General features: G+C 41.0%; 1 protein-coding gene across 2 annotated transcripts in view; it reads left to right on the top strand.

The window, feature by feature from the left end:
• GRM1 (glutamate metabotropic receptor 1) overlaps window positions 1-14,384 on the top strand; it is a 356,991-nt gene that overhangs the window by 290,204 nt on the left and 52,403 nt on the right. For both annotated transcript variants that reach the window (XM_065888534.1, XM_065888535.1), the window contains exons 4-5: window positions 2,364-2,610; window positions 7,154-7,322. In XM_065888534.1, the coding sequence (XP_065744606.1) occupies window positions 2,364-2,610; window positions 7,154-7,322 (416 nt within the window). The remainder of the gene's footprint in view (window positions 1-2,363; window positions 2,611-7,153; window positions 7,323-14,384) is intronic.

The raw sequence follows: 14,384 nt of genomic DNA, 5'->3' as shown, positions 1-14,384 counted from the left end.
GATACTGGTGCACAGAAGGATGCCCTGTCCTCAGTCGCCAGAAAAGTGTCTCCTCTGTAGACTTCTATATCTACAGCCACGTTTCTGCCAACTTACAGAAAGAACAAGTATCAAGGGGGCATTTTCATACCATTGCTCTTTCCTCACTTATAAACGGTGGGATTCATGTCCCTTTGGCAGGATTATCATGATATCATTATTTGAGTATTGTATATAATAAACACAAAAAATAGTAGCCAGTATTACTATTAATGTGTATATTTCCCATTAAGACAAATGTAAAATTAATTTAAATTAAGAAGAATATTCCACTAATTGTTTATTGTGTATATGTATCAATAAATATACATATGTATACATGAATGTATATATATTTACATGTGTTATTTTATATATTTTTCATGTATATATACATATATACACACATATCTTACTCATAACATCAGTAAATAGATACAGTTGGAAGTCAGCATGGCTCAAGAAACACGTCACCATTTGACCAGTTTGCCTTAATTACACCGGTGTTTCTGGAATAATTATTACTCACGTCACTCACAAAAGTAACCCAGTTTGGACACTAAGTTATATGATAGTCCTAAATAAGGATCAAAAGGAAAACATTGATCTCGAAGAAATCCAAGACCAGTTACAGTCCCAATGCTGATGAATAAGGCATCCACTAGACAAGACAGTTTAAGAAATTTGTACTGGGGACACCAAAATAATTTTTAAAATATATAATACATCTTTAGTAGCGTTTATCAAAACAAAAACAAAACAACAGACTCAGTGGTCATAAGGTTTGTCCCTAACAGAGAAAAGAACGCACACTTTTTGACAGTTTGCTCCTAGGGTTGACTTTAATAGCTGCCACTTCAAGTAGATGGTTTTAGTAGAACCGTTTAAGCAGCTGCTAGAACCCTTTCAGTTACTGCTGCATTGAAGGTTATTTTGCCATCCAAATTTTGCCTATTTTTTTTCTTCTTTAACTCCTGGTAATTTCTCTAATTCTAACAGCTTTAACATTTAGCTCCAGCACTTGGGAGTTTCGGGCTGTACTTAAAGGCTCATTTAAAACTTATCAGACCGATGGCATTAATTTATCTCTTTTATATCCCAATATAAAAAAAAGCGAAAGCAAACTAACATTTAAGACCCAGGGGTTCTGGGGGGCAGACATAAATTACCTTATTTCAATGACTTTGCAGTTTTTTTCAAGGAGGATGTTTGCTTTCTGCTTTACATAACTTCTAGACTTATTCTGTGCAGTTTGATTTTAAAATGCCCCTTCTGCCTCTCTTACTCCTATTTCGTCTTGGGAAGTGTTCTTTCAATTAGGAAAATATTACTTTAGCAAATCACACTTTTAACAAGTTCTTATTAAGCAACACTGGAAGATGAGTTAAAATGGAATTTGTCCCCCCTTCAACCTGACCTGGGTATTTTGTATCTCATTCTTAGAGTAGATGCACATGTACCTTTTTTACATTTTCAACTATACCTAAATAGATTAGCCTTAAATAGAACTCTTTGTAAATGTCTTATTTCATCTCAAGCTCAATGTCAAAGTCAAAACTCTTTACCATTTCTTCTAAGTACTTCAAGCTCTCTAAGTTCCTAAGATACTCTGTTATTCTCCAGCCCAGACACCTTGGGGTTCAGTGACCTATTCAGGCTGTCACCTGTGACATAGGTGGAAATGATCGCAGAGTATCTGAAATTCACACATAAAGCTAAAGGTTTAGATTAAATGTGTAGTATGACTCTTCCATCAAGAAACATTTTACCTGAGTTTCTAATAATTAGCAAATCTTATTCAAATATTTCTGTACCACCAACCATATAGAAGAAGAAATTCATACTACCTAGTTCTTCTTTTTACTCTAGGTTTTTTTGGTTCTAGAGATGATAAAATTAGTGGAATCATCAAGAGAAAATATTGGGGTTTAGATAATGCACAAATTGATTTACAATGGATTGTGGATTGTCACAAAGGATATAAAAAATGCTTTTCCAGGACTGTGATATAGGGAGACTTTTAATATAAGTCTCTGTGAACCCAGAGGAAATAAGAGCTATTTTCATTGCTCCTTAAGGATTTCCTTGCAGTATGTGAAAGTTCTTTATTTTCACCTCTGTGGCGTTTGTTTTATATGTTATAAAGCTGTTATTGAATTCAGAAAATAAAATTGAATAAACTATTTTCAGATAGAGTACAGCAGAGATAGTCACAAATACAAAGCTTGAACAGGTAGGTTTGGCTTTCCCTTCTTCTGAGAGCCCTGAAAAGCATTTGGGAATTAAACATGCAGGTTTAGACTTCATTACTGCAACCTTGGTAGTGATCTGTTTTTATGTTACAGGCAATGAAAGCTTAGAAGAAAACTATGTCCAGGACAGTAAGATGGGGTTTGTCATCAACGCCATCTATGCCATGGCACATGGGCTACAGAACATGCACCATGCCCTCTGCCCTGGCCATGTGGGCCTCTGTGATGCCATGAAGCCCATCGATGGCAGCAAACTCCTGGACTTCCTCATCAAGTCCACGTTCATCGGTGTGTCTGGAGAGGAGGTGTGGTTTGATGAGAAAGGGGATGCTCCTGGAAGGTAAAGCAGTCTTTTCCATAATGGATCTAAATAACCCTGTGATCCTCTTCGAGCCAGACAGATGGATACTCTGGCTCCCTTTGGTTCCATGGTTTCTGGGTGCCACGACGATAGACACAAACGAGGATAGACGCAAACGAGGATAGATACAACGAGATAGCTAGAAAGAAAGGGCTAATGTTAGATGGAAATTACATTATAAAACATTGAAGAACTTCTTATTGGTAAATACCCACAATCCTGCATCCTACCAGTGCCACCCCTCTACCTCCCCACACACACATACAGCTATCATCCCTGGTCTTCCCTTAGAATGCCTGGGACCTCCCTGCAAGCCCAAGACACTAAGGAGATTACACCTGACCAGCAGGATTCTCCCTGGCACTGCCAACATCAGGTCAGCCTCCTTCTAACTGATTAGTCCCAATACTATACTGGTTGTGGCATATTTTAATATTATTCCTGCTTAAAGAACTTAATATGTGACGGGAACCAAGTCTTCATATGTATCCCTTTTTTTCAGGTTAACTTATGTTCCTGCTAACATGTTTCTTAGAACAAGAAAGAAAAGAATTTTCTGTCTGGTATTGAGTCTCTATGGCTTCCAAAGAATTAATCAAGAAGCAAAGGAAAATAAAATCTAACTAACTATATATATTTTTCCCAAGTCATTTTATATACAGTCTCTTCTGCCACACTTGCTTTTATAGTACCAGTTAGCTCATATGTAATTGGTATGCAGAGAATGATATCAGTATAAACAGTAGTTGTGTTCTTTCATAGGAATTTTCTTAGGCAAGGGATGATCAGAACAGTGGGATAAAACTTAAAACCTGCAACAGGAAAGAAAAAAGGCCCTCAGTCTGGCTACTGCACAGTGTGCCCACAATCTTTTTTTTTTCCCTCCTAAGCCCTGTCATCTTTCAGTACATAATTTTGCAAAGTGAGAGATTTTAGAAAAGCATATGTGGTGATAAAACAGATCATCAAATCATTTAATCCTCATCGCTATAGGCATATCATCATCTTCTTTTACAGATGATAAAACTGAGTGTCAGAGAAATGAAGAAACTCGCCTAGAGTCACGCAGAGAGTAGCTGGCAGAGGCCGTGCAGGCAGAGGCCGTGCAGGTAGAGGCCGTGCTGGCAGAGGCCGTGCAGGTAGAGGCCGTGCTGGCAGAGGCCGTGCAGGTAGAGGCCGTGCTGGCAGAGGCCGTGCAGCTAGAGGCCGTGCAGGTAGAGGCCGTGCAGTCTGAATTGACACTTGTCATATTTTTGCCGCATCGAGCTGCCTTTTAGCTAATCCTACAATTAGGCAGAGTTGCTGGCAACCTTCTTAATGTCATTTCAAATGTGCTGTAAGAGACTATTTGACCCTAAATAATTCTTCACATATCTCTTCCTTTCATGTAAGCTTAAAGTTCTACGTTTAGAGAGCGCCTTGCGGGGCCTAAGTGCATTCTCCCTGTCAAAATCCAACAGCTCCAGGAAGGATAAATGCTATAAGTAATACTCAGCAATTAAAGCGATGAATTTATCAGATTCCTTCCAAGCTGCCAGTGAGGTGGGAGCAGCTTTAGATGAAAATGAGAGTGGGAAGAATGGAATGATGCAGGGCCTGGGCGTGTGGAAAGCTTCCAGGAGCTGAGCACCTTAAGAAATGGTACCGGAGGAAAAAGTGATTCAGAGCACTGACCGCCCCCACCCCGCCCCCCTTTAAACCCATGGTTGTAATCCTGGGTTCTACTGGAAACCAGGTTCTATCAAGGATTGGATTTGGAATGGAAACCTTCCTTCATGATTCTATAACATACACAATGTGCCTAGGACAGGGCCAGATGCATTTCCCACACAGCGTAGACATGAGTTTCCTCCTCCTCTCTCTATTTGTAAACTATCCAAAATATAGGCCCACAATTTTAGCTTGTTTCTCCTTCATCTTTAATTACATATTTAAATCAAGAGTTTTCCCCTGGGTCCCTTTTCAAGGATCATTTCCACAGGCTTGAAATTGGTCAGCTTCATCTGTATTCAATTTCTATTTCAACCACTTCCCTCTGTTTCTATCTCCTGTCACACCATCATTCACGCTTTTGGTCCCTCTTGTAATTATCTTAGTTAATCATCATGCAATATAGATTGAATGCATTGAAAGGATGCTGTAAAGTTGTAATTCACAGCGTGAGGATATTCCAAATAACCACCAACGTGCTAGAAGGGACTCTGGGGTCAAGAGAAAAGAGCAGTGTTCCTTAACACACACAGCACTGGGGAAGGCCTCTTTTTATTAAGTCAGTGTTTTTCCCTTGGTATCTTCAAGCATTTTTTTTTTCTCCAGCTTTTGGAACTTTTCAAAAGTACGTTTTCATACCAAAATATTGTGAATTTTTCAGTTCCTAAATGCTAATTAAGCGTGAACTGATTTCTCCTATTGAAATGAGGAAGTTGAAATAAAAGTCTTAGGAAACTGGTTTATAGGAAAAAGATATTCTAAAGCTCGCATTACACCTAAGCCTGCATTGAAAGTATGTAAGGAGATTTCACAATGTAATATGGAGTAAAACATAAAGATTAAAGGAAATGAAAAAGGGAATTACTCATACCAAACACAGCAGGCTCTGTAACCATAAGGACCTTACCATGGGAAAATATTGCAGGTGTAGATTAGTGTCCTTGATCAGCAAGATGAATGCGAGCCACCAGCCCACAGTTAATACCCACGTGGATATCACTCAGACAGCTACTCTGAGAACATTCTGGTTTGTCTCAGCAACCAGAGGAATGAGACCCCTCTATTAACCAAAAATCAGAAAGCAGAGAGGTGAATAACGCGCTCCAGTTGCACCGTTCTCTCTTCTCACTCCACGTAAGTTTTGTTCACCTGGAAAAGTAGGGGAAAGACTTCCTTTATGCCCCGAGAGTCCCCTTTCCCTTTAGGGAGCTGCTACTTATAGAAATTGCCAGAATCTGATTGTGGAGAAGCCACTAGCCATCCTGTGGGTGACAGGATGCGTTTGCATATTAAGAACAGGCAGCAAAGCTATTAAAAGATATTAGCTGTCTAGATAAAGAACTAGGCCAGATATGGCCAATAGGTTTCAGATGCCAGCTAAGGTTGATTGCTAGTAGCTTCCTGGAGTGCTGGGCTGAGGAGGATTCTGAGTCTGTATCAGGCTTAGAGGGAAAGAATTCCGAGATGGGTTAGGTAGGGATATTAGGGAGGGGAGGAAGAGAGCTGAGGAAGAGGAATATGTGTTAGTTAATTGCCAGCTATTTCTTTGGGTCACGCACAAAGAGTAAGAGATATTGTCCCATATTCTAGTGCAGGAGAGTGAAGAATGCACAGGTACTGTAGGAAAGAACCCCACTTTGCAGAGCCACTGAGGGAGAGTCAGGCATCCATTTTTGGGCAACTGCCACTTGAGTTATAGTTTCCTTGGAGTAAATAGCAACATGGAAAGAAGATTGAAGAATACCAGAGAACTGTCAATAACCGAGAGAGAAATGACTATGACAACACAAAGATGTTCTCATTTTCTTATAGTACGGAAATAACCAGAGTGTTTTAGCACAATAATAGTGCTACTAATATGAATGATATAGTGATATTGCCTTACATATGTATTTCTCCCAATTGCGAACAGCCTTATGTTAGTAAATTCCCACAAGAACCCCGTGAGCCTTACAGAGTTTAGTGACATTCCTAAGTAGTATAATCTACTATTAAAACATTAGGAAAGAGATTCCAGCTTATACATACTAATGTCAAATGCTGTGTTTTTTCCACCAAATTGGAAAATGCTCTCCACTGCCCACACTGGGAAATGATGTATCTGATCCCCAGAACACACTCTGGCTACAGTGAAGATTTCTAAATGTAGATTTAACCATTGTGCAGCACTGCAGCATTTGAAATAACTGAAATAACTGACACCAATTACTTGGATTCAGAAATGTTTGTCCTGATCAAGGAAGAGACCAGTTTAAATGTCAATGCTCAAGATGTTAAATCCCAAACATCCTTGCTAATTAAAGGTGCATTTCTCAGATTTCGTGCTCTATTAGCACCTAAAATAAGTTCCAGACTTGGTAAAACTCACCTCTTTTAATCCAGTGTAATTAAAATGGCAACTGACTGTGAAAAAGGAATTTTGAATAAAAATACTTAAGCTAAAAATTAGTGTTCTGAAGAATTGTTACTTGATCAAAGAATAATCTAGTGAATAATGATTTGAAGGATATGGTGATCGACTCAGCACATATAGATTTTTTTGAGAATAAGCAGAGAGAAAAGTACAAGAATAATATCTTCTTTAATGAATATGGATGATACACAAACAGAGACTGAAGAATGGAATATACATTTTGAAAAGTCAGAGGATACATAACTAAATAAACTAAAATATTGACAGTAGCTGGCATTAGGACATGGGATGATTCTAACTTTTCTCTTTCTTCTCTCTATTATTACCTATTTACTAAATTCCTTTGGTTTCTACATCATGTCCATCTTCTCCAAGACACACATGTTGTTTTCTTTGTAGGTATGATATCATGAATCTGCAGTACACTGAAGCTAATCGCTATGACTATGTGCATGTTGGAACTTGGCATGAAGGGGTGTTGAACATTGATGATTACAAAATCCAAATGAACAAGAGTGGAATGGTACGGTCTGTGTGCAGTGAGCCTTGCTTAAAGGGTCAAATTAAGGTAAGCCAGCCACACATGCATTCTTGGACGATGTCCATGAGGAGACCTCCTGCCTGGCATAAGCAAAGAAAAACACAGACATTTTTCTTTGACCAGACTGTCCAGAAAGGGTGCACCAGGCGTACTCTTTCTGTCCTTGTGTTTAGCAAAAATGAGGAAGACAAAGAAAGACTGGGCAATGGAATAGGCAAACCACTGGGATATTTAGAATAGTCTTTATTTGAATCGTAATGATGAGCTGCAATCTTAAATACGATATAGAAAGCAAGGGGATTAATAATCAAATTAAAAATTAAGACAGAAGTAAACGCGGAAACCAAAGCCAATGATACTGCTTACTCATAGTTCTAGCTATCGTCAAAGAAAGCAGAAACTGAACGATGCCAAATAAATGTATAACTAAAATAAAAGAAGCTAAAATGAGGTAACACAAAAGCATTGCTTACCACTTCTCTTTTCTCTACCAAGTTCTTTGAATTTTCCTGAAACTGGTATTTTCCAGCCAAGAGAGAGTCTTCACTTCTAATTACTCCCAGAAGTTTTTTGGGTTTGTTTTGTTTTTTTCCAGGTTGGGGCAAGTGAGTGATCATGATATTACTGTATATTTAAAACTAGAGTAAATAAACCTCATATACTGGACATTTGGCTGAGTGGAGTAGAGAGAATTCTTGGTGAAGAAGACATGGAAAGAGCACTCTCTGAATCCCATGCTATTTAGAAACCAGACTGGCTGAGGCACTAGGAAATGGAGCGTAGGGGAGTGATTGTGAACTGGCAGGAGTGTGGATTCAATGACCTAATAGGTCTTTCCCATCTCTAATTGTCTGTGACTCATCTCTGGGAGCAGACAAGCCGTCAAGTAAATGTCACAAGGCACAGCTGGGGCTGGAATGTATACGGTGTGAGGCTTCTGCTCTCTCGCCACGTGGCCACGCTGCTACGCCATTCGCAGGAGCCGTGGAACCAGCCATGCGAGGGAGAGGCCCTGAGAAGTATACTTAGGGGCCTTTAGGGCAAGAGTCTAGTAGTGCTGGTACAGCAGCTGGAAAAGCTTTATCACTGCTGATCAAAGGATGTGGAGGATCTGGAACCTGCAACATCGTTTAGCAGCTGAGAAGAGCTGTCTGGGTGGACTCAAGCTCTCAGTAGAATCCGTCACTTTGAGTGTGAAAAAAACTTCTGAGGCAACTCACCCTAGTTGCAAATGTCACTGCCTTCTCTGCAGATGTGATATTAAAAATATTTAATAATTGTCATGATAACCAACCAATCAGAATGAACTCCATTTTAGTGCTGTGACAGGGTGCTGGAGGCCTCCTGCTATGCCCACGTTTAATCCTTGAGTTGTTGGATCATGGGAAGATTTAGGTGAGGAATCTTACATGGATAGGGTAGTATGGGGCAATCAGGGGGCTTGGAGAGACACCATTAGTTTCCAACCAGTACAGAAGCATTTCAGTAGTGTAAGAATGACTCCAGGCAAACCATTGTGTACGGGCCATACGTCAGTGCTGCTTCTCCCCAAGAATCCATTTCTGATTCTTATCCAGATGGAATTTTTCACATGGGGCTGTCTGGTGGTATTAGGAATATATCCTCCGAAATTGAGAGGCCTAAAACTTCTCCTTGACTCTTACCACAGGATGCCAGACCAGTGGATTCTGGGTTAGTTATCTTCTCTGGATGGTAGGGAAAACCAGGGAGACCTGAAGTCATATGATTGGGACAGCCCAGAAGCCCTGGGCTTTATGCTCTCCTGTGACCCAAAGGGTGTCACATGTTCATCTCAGACCTCCTCCCCAGCATGGGTGGCAGCATTGAATCTTTAGTGCAGACAACTGCTGTGAAAAAGTTTATGAAACTACACAGTTTGGTTATTCAGAGTATAAGAAAAACAAACAAACAAACAAACAAATACAACCCTGGCAAGAGAAAACAAATCAATCTAAAGATACTCTGCACCCCAGCTCCCTTTCAGACTTCCCTCCTGTTACTCTGACTGCTGGCAGGCCATGAATGGGAGCTCACATGCCATGTGTAGTCCCATTTGTATACTCCAGAAGATAGACTTTCCCCCCACCCCCAAGTTCAGAGGAAAGGCTGTCTGCATGCATCTTTAAGCTAGACACTGAAGTATTTCTGGCATCACATTTGCATTACACCCATGCAGTGTTATCGAAGGAGATCCCAGAAATCTTTGCTGAGCCATTACAGAGCACTTGCTATAAATGCAAATCTCTTGGGGTCCAATTTTCATAGTACTGTGTACCCTGCAGGATAAAAGTTATGCCCGTTCTCAATAACACCTGGAGTGGGGGTGAGGGGGGATGTTTGTTTGTTTCCCATAAGCACCACGGGAGGTATGGAAACAAATGAAATCTGAATCCCATTTACCAAATAATAGCATTTATATTCTTACATCGTCAATTTGCCATCTACCAGGTTCAGGATGCAGAGCCAGGTCTCTCAGTAGCCACTACAGAGACTGGAGGGAAACAACTTAAAAGGTGATTGTAGGACTTGCACTTGTATTAACTGAGAAACATAACCTTTAGGAAAGGATTATTCACTTTAAATATCAAATGCCACTTAAAATGTTGAAATAACCATTTGACTTCTTTTGTGATAACCCATAAAACTTTCTTATGGTAATTTCCTTTGAAGTAGTTAAAAGTCCAGTTTTCTTGTGTTATTGATTTCAGAAATATAAATATAATATCTTATAAATATAATATTTTATGGAGGAGAAATTGATTTCAGTCATACCACAAACAGTGGTAAATAAAATCAAACTTTTATTGTTGTGTCTTATATTAGTCAGGTTTCAGTCAGGAAAGAAAGAACCCATGCCAGGTGGTTCAACAGAGGAAATTTAAGGTAAAAAACTGGTTATAAAAGTAAAAGGGGGGCTTCCCTGGTGGCGCAGTGGTTGAGAGTCTGCCTGCCGATGCAGGGGACACGGGTTCGTGCCCCGGTCCGGGAAGATCCCACATGCCGCGGAGCGGCTGGGCCCGTGAGCCATGGCCTCTGAGCCTGCGGGTCCGAAGCCTGTGCTCCACAATGGGAGAGGCCACAGCAGTGAGAGGCCCGCGTACCACAAAAAAAAAAAGTAAAAAGGGGCAATGAGGCAACTCAGAGATGAGCAACAGTAGGAATCATTCCCACCTCTGGGCTAGAGGGACACAGGGAAGGTCACAGATACTACCTGAGACACCTCCTGAGGTGGGAGGGGAGGATACCTTGATACGAGGCTTCTCCTCTCTCCGGCTCTTCAGTCTCCCATTAGGTCCTTCCATTCTGCCAACTGTATGGAGAAGATGCTGGAAAGAGAGCCTGAGCAATGTAGTGCGCAGATACGTAGCTCAGGTTACCTTGAACCCTGAAAGCTACGCAAGGTTAAGTGCTAATGCATTACTGGGAGATACAGTCCCAGGGAAGCAAGAGTGAGAGGAAAAGGGAAGGGAGGCATAGAAGCATGGCGGAACACCTTTACCACTAAGGTGAAGCGTCACTGGGCAGGATGCTGCCTCACTGAGCACAGCTCAGCCTCACGGAGGTCTCTGGACAGGCTGCTCGGACTGTCTGTTGGAGCAAGGAAGGGAGAAAAATGTATGCACTCCTGCCATTCTATTTTCTGCTTCCTGTGGTCAGTGTTTGCTCACAGGAAGTGACGTCATCTGACCCCTTTAGGCAGCTGCTGGGGAAGCCAGTGTCCATGTCCTGCTATGTGAACCTTCTTTGAATTTGGAAGCAGCAGGGGGAGAAGTCTCTGTGGGTCTTACACAGTCTGGTCTGGGCTCCTGCTGTGCTGAATTGCCAAGGAGGCAGTTCTAGAACCCAGTGCCTCCTCCGGGGGGGAGAGAGTCACCTGGAGATGCCAGAAGATGACACAGTAGTGGTAGGCTCTGAGGTAGGAGTTGCAGAAGCATCCAGAACCCTCAAGAGCCAGGGGCCAAGGGCCTAAGAGACAGGTCAGGCAAAAAGAATTTGAGGCAGCACGTGAACTATGGACAATGGATCTGCAAGCAAACAGCAAGGGCCTGGCACTAGTATTGGTCTCCCACACCAAGCCTGCTGCTATTTTCCTTGGTGTGGGGAGGGCAGGAAAGAGGTAAGAAGGGGTGGGAAGGCAAGGGGGAGAAAGTGAAAGAAAGGAGAAGGGAGGCAATAGAGATCGGGAACTGACATTGATCAGGCATATTCTCGTCCAAGTACAAGAATGGATGACATCGTTTCAATTATTCCTTAAAACAACCCTTTTAAAGCAGATATTATCACCCCATTTTGTGGATGAGAAGTCAGAGGCCCAGAGGGCTTGAATCACTTGCCCCAAGCTTTCTCAGCTAGTGGTTAAGAAATGCCGAGCTGAGCTTGGAGCCAATCCAAAGCTCTTAACCCACAGCCACATGTTCAACCATCTTTCTTTATGTGAACTGGCATATTTCCTGCAAATGCAAGTTTCAATCGCTAAAGCTGATTTTCTTAATAGTTTACAACGAAATTAAAAATAGAGATCCACTTTAAAATTGCTGAGGGAACAGAATCTAGAACTAAGCAGGCAATAAATATTAGTGAAGGTGGTCGGGAGAGTCTGACAGAGATGGGGAAACCGGCAGAGAATCCCAGGGAAAGGGTCCTGGGGATTGCTTTCATTCGCCTCCTATTCTTTCTTTTCCCCTCTCTTCTCTTCTAGTTTTCTCTTCCGTTTAGTTCGTTTTTGGATTCTTTACTCCAAGATGATGGTTTGAGTCTGGGACTTTAGGCATGGAAAGTAGAAATCACTACTTCCCCCCTTCTCACCTGGCCTATCAAGATAGAATTATGGAGACCATATCATAAATGGCTCTTCATTACACATGCCATATTGTCATATAGTAAAATACACCCTAGATATGTGGAGAAAAGCCCAGATACACATATTTTTACAAACTATATATTTCAGAATTGAGTTAACTATTTTTTCCCTGAACCATCTGAACTGAGGTGCAGATATCATGAAACTTCATACCTCAGCTTTTGTCTTCTAAGCATGAGGGCGATTCTCACGTGGCCAGAAGACCAGCTAAGAAAGTTAGCAGTAACATCACCAACCACAGCTGTCCTGTTCACCTCAACTTCCCCTTTTTGTGAATCAAAACAAACTACCCATTGAACTCGTTCATAGTTAATGCAACCATTTTGGCAACCAGTGAAACAATGACATAGTTCCTTCATTATGTAATATTTTCTAAATTCCACTGCAGGATGGCAGGTTCTCAACAAAAATTGTCCACAGGAATATCAAAATTCCTTATCTGAGAAGCTTATGATTACATAATGATGATGTGATCTGCCCCAGCTACTAAAAGCATACTGGCTACAATTTTGAAAAAAGTTAAAGACAAAATACTGGGCTCCTTTTTGTATTTTATTATGTATGTGAAAGCATGAAATTATTATAGTGTCTCTGGATGAGAGAAAACTTTGCAAGCACTGGTCATAATGAGAAATTCTATGGAATCAGCATTAATTTATTCACCGCCACTCTGAGTAATACCTACACCTTCACCTCTCATGCTTTGACCAGTGTTTAAGATGGTCTCCTGGTTACTGAACTTTTTGGTGATCACCTTAGCCTCAGATCTAGCTTGTCTGCCACTTCTGGGGACAGGTGCTGATAGGACCTGCTGCTGAATCACAATGACACCGGGCAGAGAAGGAACGCAGCAGAGCTGTTGTGTCTTGCAGGTGGCAGTGGCCAAAGCAGGGCTCATTTTCTGTTTTAAGTAAATATTTATTGAAGTATAACACACATACAGGAAAGTAGAGAAGGAAGGCAATAGCATGAGTACACATTGGACTCTTACTTCTGGGTCTTTTCTTTAGCTGATCCCAATGCCTAGAACTCTCTTCCACCAGATATATTCAGGACTTACTCCCTTTCCCTCTCTCAAGTCTTTATTCAAATGGCATATCTTTGTGAAGGCTTACCTGACCACCATATGCAAAATTGCAATCCCCAATTCCACGTGCCTCCCTATCAAGACTGGGACTGAGATGAGGCAAGTGAAGAACTTAGGGCACAGACCCTAAAGTGGCCCCCCATCAACATCCTGCAAGTGCAGGGTGGGCATGTGCACAACGCTGAGGGTTTTAAGGGCCTCTTTAAGTCTGGTCCCTAGGCACTAGGCTTGCCTCACCTTGGTCGCTGCCCTGAACCCTATTCCTCTTTCTTGCTGTAGTTTTCTCAAAGCCCTTTTCTAGGATGGCGCTCCTCAAAGATGGGGATATGATCTGTTTTATTCACTGATTGTGAATGCATAATGTGAATGAATGAATGGATGAACGATTGAATGCATATGCCCTGCATACGCATTTCATTCCTCCTTCTAGCAGTGTACGTATTACATTACGTCAGATTTTGAGCTTCTTAACCTCAGTGATCATCAGGTCTTTTCATTTATTTGTCCGCATGCATAGCACCATGTCTGGCACACTGGGCCACTAAATAAATGTTGGTTAAGTAAATATGTATCTGCCAACTTCTGAGATATAATTTTGGTTCTCAGCATAACATGCCATCATTCTGACAGCTGTTTTTACACAAGGAAGAGCTTCATTCTTGAAAATAACTGGTGATAATGTGCCTGAGGTTTGCACAAGTTACTGATCCCCTCTGCAGCTGTTTCTTCATCGGCAAAATGTAAATAATTAACTTCACTCCATGGAGTGCTTGTGAGGTTTAGTGTAATTCTGTACAGAGGGCCTTGCACATGGTCTCGTTCAATGTATGTCCATTTCTGTGATCATTTTCTATTCCTATATGATTTTTGTTACATTTCCCCTGTAATAAATTACTATGTAGGGATTTTCCTAAACTGATCTTTTTCTATAATTCTTTCAAGGCTCTCTTCAATTTCCTTCTATTTTTTATTCTCTTTGAATTCTTCATTTTCATTTCTTTTGCTTATGTAATATTCCATATTATTTCCCTCTTTTCTTTCACATACATTATTGAGTAATTATTGAAAAATTAATATTACCAATAACTATGCTAGCACTGTGAAAGCAAAAGAAACTTAA

Source organism: Phocoena phocoena, chromosome 12 (assembly GCF_963924675.1).
Source record: "Phocoena phocoena chromosome 12, mPhoPho1.1, whole genome shotgun sequence".
NCBI classification, from domain to species: Eukaryota; Metazoa; Chordata; class Mammalia; order Artiodactyla; family Phocoenidae; genus Phocoena; species Phocoena phocoena.
This window is presented reverse-complemented; position numbering and strand designations above follow the sequence as displayed.